Raw genomic sequence first — 12048 nt, forward strand, 5'->3', positions numbered from 1 at the left:
AAGATTTTAAACAATTAAGTAAGATTTTAAACAATAAAGAATTTAAATTTAAAAAATAAATTTAATTTAAAAATTTTTAGAATAAAATACCTCTATAACAAAAGCAAAAACAGTAAAGTGATTTTTGCTACCAAGCAAAATTCTAGAGGAAAGAACTGCTGACTTTTCTTAATAATTTTTACCGCTTCTTAACAAATGTAGAATTTAGATAAACTAAATTATGAATCGTTCAGATCATGAAAAACAACTTTTTTCTGTGGAGGACAGAAGATAAGTGTACTTGCATCACAAGTCAAATGTGACTGTGTAATGGGGAAGTCTTTGGGAAATACTCCTAAATGGAAGTGCAATTAGGCAGCTTACTTCCGAAATGAGATTTATAGAGATTTATTTTTATTTTTTGCAGCAACAGTTTAAAACAAACTAGCTCAGTAATTTGTTTCATCAGTGAAGTTTTATCTGTTGAGGATAGAAATTTGAAATAGGTATTTTAAAGATTCATGTATTTAGTTCCCCAACTTAAATAATTATGTTGCTGTGTTTTTTATATATGTAGATATTTTTCTATTTGGTCCACCTTGGTAATACCTCACAAGAAAGATAAATTTCAGTTATATTTGTATTTTAATACAATTTCTAATTATGTCTTCTTTCTGTCCATAAGGACATGTAACAATTGTCATACAATATTTTGTGTGGTTTACATTAGTTCAAAGAAAATTGGAAACAAATTGTTAAGTAAATGCTGATAAATTTTCACTATTGCACTTTTGACAGTTTTGAATCATGGACCATGAAATTAAATGTTAGTTGATTGATACATGTTCATGTTGTATTTAATAAGCTGATTAAAACACAATTATAGCACCTTTGTATCTATAATCTTAATTCTTTGCTTCCCACTAGTTAAATTGCTGAAATATTTAGGCAGTTTTTCTTCAGAGAAATCATAGTGTGTAGAGAGAAGATAAGGTATACTAAATGGAAAGTTGGACAGCATGTTGTTAAGCAATTTGTGAAAATGAACATCGGAAAATAATTCCTCATGTGGAATGACTCCAAAATAGAAGGAAGGTCTAGGTTCAGGAGTCATACCTCAACATAATTTTCTTTTGTGCATTTGTAGAATTTTTAAAAAATATACATTTTTATTGATTTCAGAGAGAGGAAGGGGAAGGGAGAGAGAGATAGAAACATCACTGATGAGAGAGAATCATGGATTGGCTGCCTCCTGCATGGCTTCTACTGGGGATCAAGCCTGCAACTCAGGAATCCAACCATAACCTCCTGGTTCATGTATTGATGTTCAACCACTGAGCCACATCGGCCAGGCCATTTGAAGAATTTTAATTGACTTGAATGATTAGGATTTTTCAGCTTTTTTTTAAATTAAGAAAACAGATTTTTGCATTTAATATTATAAGATAATTTGAAATGAGTTTATAGATCCTTAATCTTTAAAGTTTGTGAAAAAGAACAAAAATGTGTGAGGAAATCACAGAGTAATGTTATTTTAAGTTTTTTCTGTTCAAATATTGTTAGGCACAGTCAGATTAAAACAGTTCTGGTCAGCCATAGTGGGGCACAGCCTACGTAAGGTGAGAGTCAGTGAAGACCTAGAACTCTGGCTGCCAAGGGCACTGCCAAGTGAAATGTGGTGATCGGGAGAGGGAGAGATTTGTATGTGAGCACAGTTTGGGGAGTACTTGGTTCTGTTTAGCTATTGTGGGATAATTTGAGCTCTTTGGTTTTGGCTACTGTGAACGGGGACTTTGAGTTTCTGGAGCTGAGATATTCTGAGGAAGAACTGAGAACTGGCATTCATTGCCTGTTCTGCATCAGGGAAGTGTTGGGTGCGTTACTTCATGTCATCCATTCTGCAACCCTGAAAAGTGGTAAAGTAAACCCCATTTATGAGGCAAGGGCAGTGAGGCTAAGTAAGTAAAGTCATTTCTTCTTTCAGGGTCAGTTAGTTATAAATTGACAGAGGCTGGTGAACTGCAGCTCAGATTTGCCTGATTCTGAAATGCATGTTCTTTCTGTTTACCATGCCACATCTTAAGATACTTTATTTAGTTTAAATAACTTCATTTTTTTTCTTTATGGGCATTTACTAATTCAGTTGCCAAATTTAAAAATAAAAAAGTCTGCTCAGTTAAATTTGAATTTCAGGTAAACAATGAAAATGTTTTAGTACATACACACACACACACACACCCCACATATATACCAAATATCATGAGATCTATTTGTACTAAACATTTATTCATTATTTATCTGAAATTAAAATTTAATTGTCAACCTGTATTTTATCTGGTGATCTTAAATGTTAAGAAAATGGTGTCATTTAAGATAAATATTTACATGGCTCTTTAGAATTGTCTTTTTAAGATATCTCTAGAATTGATATAATAAGGTTCTCTTTTCAGAGGGGGAAAAATCTATTTGGGCTCTGACGGGGCCGCATTCCTTAGGAGCACGTATGTCAAGAAGCACTTAAGAGATGTAGGTGGTCATTAAACACCTCCCAACCCCCTCCCCGCCCCCCCCGCCCCATTTCAGTTACTTTTGTCTATCTTTCGAGCCTGGATGCTTCAGAGCTCACCAGTGCCCTGATTATACAAATAATTGCTAGTACCTGTGGGAATTTACTCTTTCGGGCACTGTCCTAGGTATTTCACATATGTTAAATCCACTACTGCTCTCTGCAATTTTATGACAAAAGTAATACTGTTAAACTGGTAAGAACAGATACTACATTTGATCTTAGCCAAAAGGCTGAGAAGTGATAAAAAAAAAGTAATACTATTTCCCTCATTTCATAGATGAGAAAACTGAGGCAGAAGAAAGGATAAGTAATTATGTCTAAGGAAGGGCTGCGTTTGAACCATGACTTATAACCTTTATTTAACATTGCCTCTTTTTAGGTAATGCTTCTGAAACAGCAGGCAGAGCTTCTAAGAGAAAAGTCTTTTCCAGCCAGATGTCATCTATGTTATGTTATTAATCATGTAAAACATTTTATTGACTACTAGAGGCCTGATGCACAAAATTCATGCAAGGGGCTCAGCCCTCGCAGTCCTGGCTGCCTCGGCCCTCACAGCCCCAGCTTCGTCTGGAAGGTCATCCGGATGGTCATTCTGCTGTTTGGTATAATTAGCATATTAGCTCTTTATTATATAGGATCTTGCAAAAGGAGGCATCTCCTGCACTGTTTCCTATTCTCCCCCCCCCCCGCGTCTATCCCTATTTAAATGGATGTTTCTGTCCTTAGTACTGCATTAATATATGAGATGGTGAGTGGTTTTCCTCATTGCTACATATTTTACAATTAAAAAGTTATTTAGAAACAGTATTTTCCAGCTTTTAAAATAGTTTCTTTCAGAAACTTTGATAATTTGCCCACTTTTTGCCCAATCATAAGGCTAAGTAGCCTCCTCACATATTCTAAGAGTAACTCCTCAAAGGAAGTCAGTTTTTCTTTTACTTCTAATGATGTCTTATATTATAGACACTTTGCATGATTTCAAACAACCAAGCTCTATTTGGGGAAGACTTATTAGGACTGAAGTGTCCTCATTTGGTGTGAGTCCTTAAAAAGGGAGGAAAATTACTTTAGCACAGATTTTAGAAATTATTTTGGAGGTTGATCTCACAGTTGTAGATATCAGGTATCAGCATATGCAGGTCGTTTAAAGGGCATTTAGAAAAGCAATATAGTAAGGGGTCACAGTTGGATATTACACATATCCAGCTGCAGGTTGAACAAAACCCCAGCTGTGCTAACAGCAATGCAATGGGTTCTTGTGGTGTGGGATAGAATTTCCAGTGACAGCATCTTACCAAGGTTCAGAATGTGCTGTATGGAACTTAATGCAAGTGAAACTGATATGCTTTGAAAACTATTAGATGACATTGAATTACCTGGAAAAAAATGGTTAGGTTATTTTGGAAACCCAAGTCCAAAAGCATTTAGAGGAATCAGCGGGTTTATAGGTTTCCAAACATTCATGGGTCTTTAGAAAACCTGAGCTCAATCTTACTCCTCTCTCTTGGAAACTTTAGTCAGTTACTACGTTCTCTTCTTTTTGTCTCTTTGGCCTCTTATTTATCTCTGTCTCTTTCCATTGCAATTCACTAACCATTTTTTAGCAGAATTATTGTAATGGCCTCATTTCCTGTTTCTCTTTTACTTTATGTTTTTTATTCTATCCTTTACATTTACAGTTATTTTTCAAAGCACAAATCAGAAAACCTTAACTTTATTTCTCCTAAGTTTTCAGTAAGCAACAAAAATGGTTCAGAGGTTTGCAGTCATCTGACCCCCACTTCTGTTTTTATTTTTCAACATGCTCCCTCCAAGTGAGCTGCAATGCAGCCATACCTAACTGCCTTCTGCTCCCTGAAATCGACATGTGCCTTCATGGCTTAGTGCCTTTTCCATATGCTCTTGCCTCAATTTGGAAATACCACCTTTTTCCTCCATCCAGATGATGACTAATCTAAGAATCTCTCTTCTTTCCTTCTGGTAGGAATTTACCATTTCTTTATGCTTACAGCATTTGTTCATGTTTTCACTATAGAATCTGTTTTCATTTAGCTTAGCTTTATTGCTTTGCCCTTATTAGATGCTTGTTTGAATGAATAAACCAGATCAGAACATTAATTAAAACTCTTTCACTGTTTATTAGTTGGGGGAAAACAAGCTTAATTTATAATAGAAATGTTGGAGTTTAAATTATTCAGCAACATATGTGAGTTATGGTAATACCAATTAAGGTTGTATGTGACCCCTTAAGTGTAAGACTGTAAGTTGCAGTCAAATATTGAAGGATTTAACAAGTGATGGAAGAAACCTGTTGATAGAGAATAACTTAACTACTAAAATTAAGAAGGTTTCTTTTTTATGTGGCCTATTATATTTATTTTTAGATTTGAGAATATCACATTAAAATGGAAATAACTTGAAGCTTAAGTTGCATTTTTAAAATGTTTACTTGCATATAATTATTTTTGACTCAAAATCTTTGTTTCCTTAACAGTTGGTACCTATTTAACTTTTGAGTGGAATTAATGTACTCATTAAAAATCATTATTGTAGTAGTTAAAACCATAACAGTGTAACAATGATTTGAAGGACATGTCTTTTTCGAGATGTGTATTTTAAATCATTTTAGGACTGACAGAGCCTTTTCAGATATTAAATATAAACCTAAAGATAATGGTCAAAGATTATTAGGTTAGGATCAGAAAAGTCAGTGAACATATAAAGCTAGTAATATATGACATCTTTTACTTTTGGTTTCATTTCTAGTTGCAGTAATAAATTTGCATTCATATTCCACATACCTTTTTTTCAGTCCCTTTGGCCATACATCATCATTAATCTATCAAGTGCTTATTGAACTCTTGCTGTTGTAGACTTCGATCCAGGTGCTAGATTATGAGAATTAACTTATTTGAAGTTAAGGTTGGCATATTTCCAAGGCCTGCATTTAATATTTACAGGACCTGAGGCAGAAAGTACATGGAGACCCTCAGACTCTATGGCTAAACATTTAATAATTATAAATCAAACTAATACATTGCAAATTTAATAGTTCTTTTCCACCTGCCTTGGGAAGTAGCTCAGTGATCTAGAAGGCCAAGTGCGGGTTTAGATTGCTGGGGTTCCAGTTCCCCACAGGAATGTGGTGGTGTGTGGGTGGGGGAGTCAGCCTGTGTGTGGGGCAGCCCAAACCCTCTCCCCCTAGACTGGCCCTCTCGAAAACTAGGAGGGTCCCTTCTTGCAGAGATACTAACACTCTTTCCACACCCTACAAACGTCAGCCCCTTGGCCACTGCTCGGTCTGGGGAAGTTATTACCTGCAAGGTTGACTGCCTAGACAGGGAGACTCTAGAAGCCTGCTTAGGGTTATTTAGACACAGATTCCTGGGCCCTGGTACTCATTATGGCAGGGCAGGCTCTGAATGGGCTCGTTCTTTGCCCTGTGGATTTATCTTGTGGAAAAAGATGTTTTCAGAGAATGAATTGGGAGATCCCTCCAAAGTCCAGAACTCAGAGTGGGGCACTCTTGCCTAGATCCTAAGGGTGATACTGTGTATGCCCATGAACCAAATAAAACTAAGTGTTCCTTAAGAGGATCAGATCTCTACATAGTCTCTAGACTTTGAAGCTAGATCAAGAGTCCAAATTTTTTTAAAATTGTGCTTTTTCAGTGAGCAATTAATAAGTGTTTGTTTATTCACATTAAAAACAAGCAATAGAGTTTTCAACTTTATTCTATATTTTAGAACTTAATTTTTTTGTGATAAAATAATATTAAATTTGGAATTATACCTGCTTTATAGAACTTCTAATTATGTATTCTTTGTTTTAAATATTTCCCCATTTATTTAAAATAGCAATAAGCCATTTTATGGATGATAGTGTTGTTAGAGTGCAAAAGACTAAATGGGAAGGTATTCATGCTGTGCTAGCCATGGTTTAATTTCCAAGTGCATTCAAGGGAAAGAAAAAGGCTATGAATTGACCACTTAAGTAAATCAGTTTGCAACTTCAGTGTCCTAAAATGATTAAATCTAGAGGTAAGACTATAATGTTATGTCACAAAAATTTATCCCATAGAACTTTTTATAAAATACTATCTTTCTGATTGGGCTCATGATAATATACAATTGTAGTTTTACAGTAATTTAGAAAAAGAAAGAGCCAATTCAGTGTAAAAGGGAATACTTGATTACTCTATTGTATAAGAGCACTAAAAACTAATCTACTGTTACATTACTCAATATTGAATGCTGCAAGAGGCTATCTTTCAGTTCAGTCTTCATTAATTGTGCTATATTGTTGTGATATTAGTCTCTGTTATAGATAAGTTTTATGGAAGGCTTTTAATTTGACATCTCCGAGCTTGTATTTTGGCTCACTGAAATGTCTTTGACATATTTTCAGAATGATTGTTGAAGGGCAAATGAAGTGTTGAAGGCAAAATGGATTAATCAGTCACTGTGATTCTTTTGTGAAAACTCATGATAAACTATTCTTTGAAATGGTCTTAGTTCATAACAAAGTATAACTGATGAAAATAAGTATTTGTACTTTAAAAACCTTTTACTTATTAATCTTTATAAAGACTATTCTAAATTTGCTTTTTATGCTAGATTACTAGAATTTTCTTACTAAATTAATTTTGGAGGCATTCCACTGTTCATAGTACTTTTCTTTAATTGAGTTAATAACCAAATAATTAGAGATTAGTTTTTACCTTTCTTAAAATTTAGGTGAAAGGTATGTGTGATGTTTAAAAAAAAAATTCTAAAAGAACCTGTTAAATAATTTACATGGTCCTTACTGCACATATGTAATAATAGCATGTAATAATAGTATGGTACAGAAGTAGATGTTACCCACATACATTTGCTTTTGACTCAGTCTTGCAATATGGAAATATATATTTTTAAATATTATGATGGTATTTGCTAAAATAAATTTTCCCCACATTGTGATTTTTATTTTTTGGTTGGTAACAACTCTAATTTTTTCTAGTGCTGTATTAGTTTGTTAGGGCTGCCATTCATAAAATACTACTGACTGGAAGACTTAAACAACCGAAACTTATTTCCTAACATTTCTGGAGACTAGAAGTCCAAAATTAAGGCAGTGTTGGTTTCTTCTGAGGGCCTTTCATCTTGGCTTGTAGATGGCCCTCTTCCCCCAGTGCCTTCAAATGGCTTTCCCTCTGTGTGTGTCTGTGTTATATCGCCTTTCCTTATAAGGACATACTGGATTAGAGTTCACTCACATGATCTCATTTTACCTTAATTACCTCTTTAAAGACTCTATCTCTAAATACAGTCACATTCTGAAGTACTGGTGTTAGGACGTCATCATATGAATTTTGAGGGGACACAATTCAAAATTCAGCCCCTAATAAGGGCATAGAATGAATTCTAATTTTGTTTAAGATTTTGTTTTGTTTAAACATTTTGTTCACGATATGTTTAAGATGTGAAGCAGCTTATTTAAATGTTTTAAATAAATTGCATATTTTAAAAAATTAGATGTTAGAAATATAATTTAGTACTTCTTTTAACTGCTTTGATTATAGAGACAATTAAAGACTTATGATGATAATTAAGGGGCAATTAAAGACTTATGATGATAATTAAGCTAATAATAATAGCAGCTAGTATTTATATTATATGCCAGGCTCAGGTTTGAACATATTGAGGTTTATTTATTTATTTTTTTATTTTTTTAACAGATACAGGATTTTAGTTTAAACATGGAGAAGTTGAATTATCCAGGTAGCATTATTTGTTGATAAACCAGCTTAAAAATGCCCTAGATCAGTGGTCGGCAAACTCATTAGTCAGCAGAGCCAAATATCAACAGTACAACGATTGAAATTTTTTTTGAGAGCCAAATTTTTTAAACTTAAACTATTTAGGTAGGTACATTGTTATTAACTTAATTAGGGTACTCCTAAGGCTTAGGAAGAGCCACACTCAAGGGGCTAAAGAGCCGCATGTGGCTCGTGAGCTGCAGTTTGCCAACCACGGCCCTACATCAAGAAAGTCTTATATGGAATAGTTTACAATGTATTCCTCCTTGGCTCCTAGCTTCAGACCTATCACTTTGTAGGTGTTCAGTAAATAACCATATAATGAATGAATAGATTTTAGTTAAAACAAAAGGGAGAAATATAGTCACAGTGGCTGTGCCCTTTTCAGAAGCTCATATTTGCATTGTCAAAACAGTTGTATTGTCTTCTCTGCCATAGCAGGCTTTTATTTTGTGCCAGCAAATATAGAATACATTGAATAGTAACTTAAATAGAGACAGAAGAAATAGTTGGAGTCCTTATATTTTAGTTTCCCACGTGTTTGAGACTTGAAAGTATAGAGCAGTAGTTCAACCTAGATATATAGACACACCCCCCCCATAACACTTCCTAGATAAGAGGTTATTTTCCAGAGGGCCCATATTGCCAGTAGGTGGAATTGGTGGCTCTGTACATTTTTTACCTCAGTCACTCATCATGTTGCTTTAGTACTCTGCCAGATGGGGCTATGTTGGGACCTATGGATCTTGTTAAAAATGTTTCTTTATACTCAAACTAGAGGCCCGGTGCACAAAATTCGTGCACTCAGGGTGGGAGGTTCCTCAGCCCAGCCTGTGCCCTCTCGCAATCTCGGACATCCCTCTTGCAATCCAGGACTGCTGACTCCTAACCACTCACCTGCCTGCCTGCCTGATTGCCCCTAACCACTCTGCCTGCCTGCTTGATCACCCCTAACTACTCTGCCTGCCTGCCTGATCACCCCTAACCACTTGCCTGCTTGCCTGATCGCCTCTAACTGCTCACCTGTCTGCCTGATCGCCCCTAACTGCTCACCTGCCTGCCTGATCTCCCCTAACCACACTGCCTGCCTGCCTGATTGTCCCTAACTGCTTGCCTGCCTGCCTGATTGCCCCTAACCACCTCTGCCTCAGCTCCCGCTGCTGCGGCTTCATCCGGAAGGACATCCAGTCTAATTAGCATATTGCGCTTTATTATTATAGATTGCACATGTCTTTAGATAAAATTCTCTGGATATATGGGAAATAGTAGGAAAAGGCAGAGAAATAAGTTATCAACATTTATAATTCTCTTTTGAGAAAACTTTACATAGATGTGTACACATTTGTTGTTTTATTAATGTCAATTTGTTCTACCATAAATGGAATATGAACAGCCTTTGGGAACTAATGCCTATTTTTGGCAGAATTCTACTTCTCAATATTCATAGAAATGTTGTGATTATCTCATTGCTCTGCTGCTGCTTTTAAATACTGTTTGTACTTCTGCTTTTCTTTTTCTTAGTTTAACTTTTTTAATGAGTGGAGAATTTTAGTTGTGCCATGAGAGGATAAAAATTTCATCCCATACTATGAGAACAATAATGCCAATTTAACACTGTTCACATTTTTAAAATAAGAAAATCCCTTCAATTAGAGAGAAATTATAAATAGATACTATAATTGTTAAGTTTAAACAAATGCTTTTTGGCCTGAGATCATTTTTCTCATTTGTATCTGAATTTGTGCAGTTTTCAGAGTATTTTTATAGTTTAAATTTTAATGATTGTTTGAGTCTCATGTTTATTCAAATGTAATTTCATTAATTCAGAACATTTCTTAAATTATTATGTATGTCTTTATATGATTGAAACATCCAAGGGTATCCAAAGGTAGTGCAATGGAATATTACTGAGTTGAAATCAGACATAAACCAGACATTTGTGGTATATTTGTGTCTTGATTTAGGTTGGTTGAAGACTTTTGATGACTACTTTAGAGAGAAGACTCAGTATATTTTTAATAACATGGTCATCAAGCTGAAGGAAGACTCACGGAGGAAATTTATATGGTCTGAGATCTCTTACCTTTCAAAGTGGTGGGATACTATAGATATTCAAAAGAAGGATGCTGTTAAAAGGTTTGTTCTTATTTTTTTAAGTTAATTAAATTAATTAAACATTAATTGTATAGTGAGTGTGAGATGAGTGTTGAATTTTTATTTTTATTTTTTTGAGTGTTGAATTTTTAGAAGTTGAAAATTCTTAACTTTATATCTGAAACTTAAAATATTTTTTCATATGTTTTTTCCTTGATTCTGGTTCATTTCTGAAAAAGTGACTTGAAACTTTTCCATTGAAATTCTTATGTTCTAACTTTGTCCTAGCAATGGAATTACTAGGTTAAAGGGGCTTGATATTTTAAAGGTTTTTTTTAAAGCATATAATCATAGGGGCCCCGGAAAGGTTGTTTCAATGTATTCTTTATTCTTCAATCTTATATCATAGTGTACCAATTTCTCTGCCTGTTCACCAACAATACAACTTTTTCTCTAAAACCTTGACCAATTTGATAGTTGAAAAATATAATTTTAATTTATATTTTTCATGAGTGAAAATATTGCATATTTCTCATATATAGGCAAAGCATTATAAATTGTTTGATCGTGTAATTTTTCTTACTAATTTGTAATTACGTTCATATACATATGCACACATACACATATCAACTCTCATTTATCCTCGTGTTTCTTAATTCTATTTTTAAAATTTTTATTTAAAAAAAATCTTTTATTATTGGAAGTATTACATAGGACCACCTTTTTCCTCCATTAACCTCTTCCAGTCCACTCCCGTTCTCCCCCTCCCCCCCCACCCCACCAGGCCCTCACCATCCCATTGTCTGTGTCCATGGGTTATGCATACATGCATACAAGTAATATACAGACTTTTAACATTTTTATATAGTCAAATTGATTAATCTGTTTTCTTGATATTTACTTTGTCACATCTTAAAAGGTATTCTCTAGTCTAGAAATCAGATAGAATCCTCTTTTCTCTAGTTTCATTTTTTACCATTCACTTTTTAAAATCCTGAAATTTATTTTCTTCATGTGGTATGATGGGAGGTTCTGTTCACCATATTTCCCTCCCTCTGTTCCCTGGAGTTTAAGGATTATTTTAGTATGTATTGCTTTCTTTTATCTATTTACTATCACATTACAGCACTTACTGTACTAGTCCCTGTTATAAGTAGTTTATAAATGGTAACTGATAATCCTCACAATCCTATGAAATAGGTACAGTGACTACCCACATTTTAGAAATAAAGCACTTACTGGTCTTTCAGGGTCACAGGCTGGGACGTGCTGCACTGGTATGCTGTTCCGTCCAGTCTGTCCAGTCCTATAGGCTGTTCCCTTTCATGCTGTGCTGCTTCTCAAAGACTTAAATAGTCCATTCTTTTTACTAATTTGAAGTGCTGTCTTTATTGTATTTAAATATGCATTGAATTCTGGAATTTCTGACCTGTTTCCTGGACTTTTCTGTTTGACTGTAATTGTTGCAGTATTATGATGTTTCATAGTCTTCCTACCGTATTAAAAAAAAAAAGATTTTGATGAAAATTGATATAAACATTTAAAGGTAATTTGGGAAGAACTGTTTATCCATCACAAGCCATTGGAGCTCCCTCTCCCCTCCCCA

At 34.5% G+C, this 12048-nt stretch overlaps 1 protein-coding gene across 4 annotated transcripts in view; it reads left to right on the forward strand.

The window, feature by feature from the left end:
- The window catches only part of MAN2A1 (mannosidase, alpha, class 2A, member 1), a 163475-nt gene that overhangs the window by 29848 nt on the left and 121579 nt on the right, over positions 1-12048 (forward strand). The window contains exons 1-3 of one of the 4 annotated variants that reach the window (XM_014539892.1): positions 3129-3150; positions 4364-4528; positions 10313-10484. In XM_014539892.1, the coding sequence (XP_014395378.1) occupies positions 10372-10484 (113 nt within the window). In that variant the 5' untranslated portion in view covers positions 3129-3150; positions 4364-4528; positions 10313-10371. Of the gene's footprint in view, positions 1-3123; positions 3151-4363; positions 4529-6511; positions 6589-10312; positions 10485-12048 lie in introns of those variants that run through there. The other 3 variants (XM_014539889.1, XM_014539890.1, XM_005866447.2) reach the window with 3 other exon arrangements.

This window comes from Myotis brandtii, unplaced genomic scaffold, assembly GCF_000412655.1.
Source record: "Myotis brandtii unplaced genomic scaffold, ASM41265v1 scaffold230, whole genome shotgun sequence".
NCBI lineage: Eukaryota > Metazoa > Chordata > Mammalia > Chiroptera > Vespertilionidae > Myotis > Myotis brandtii.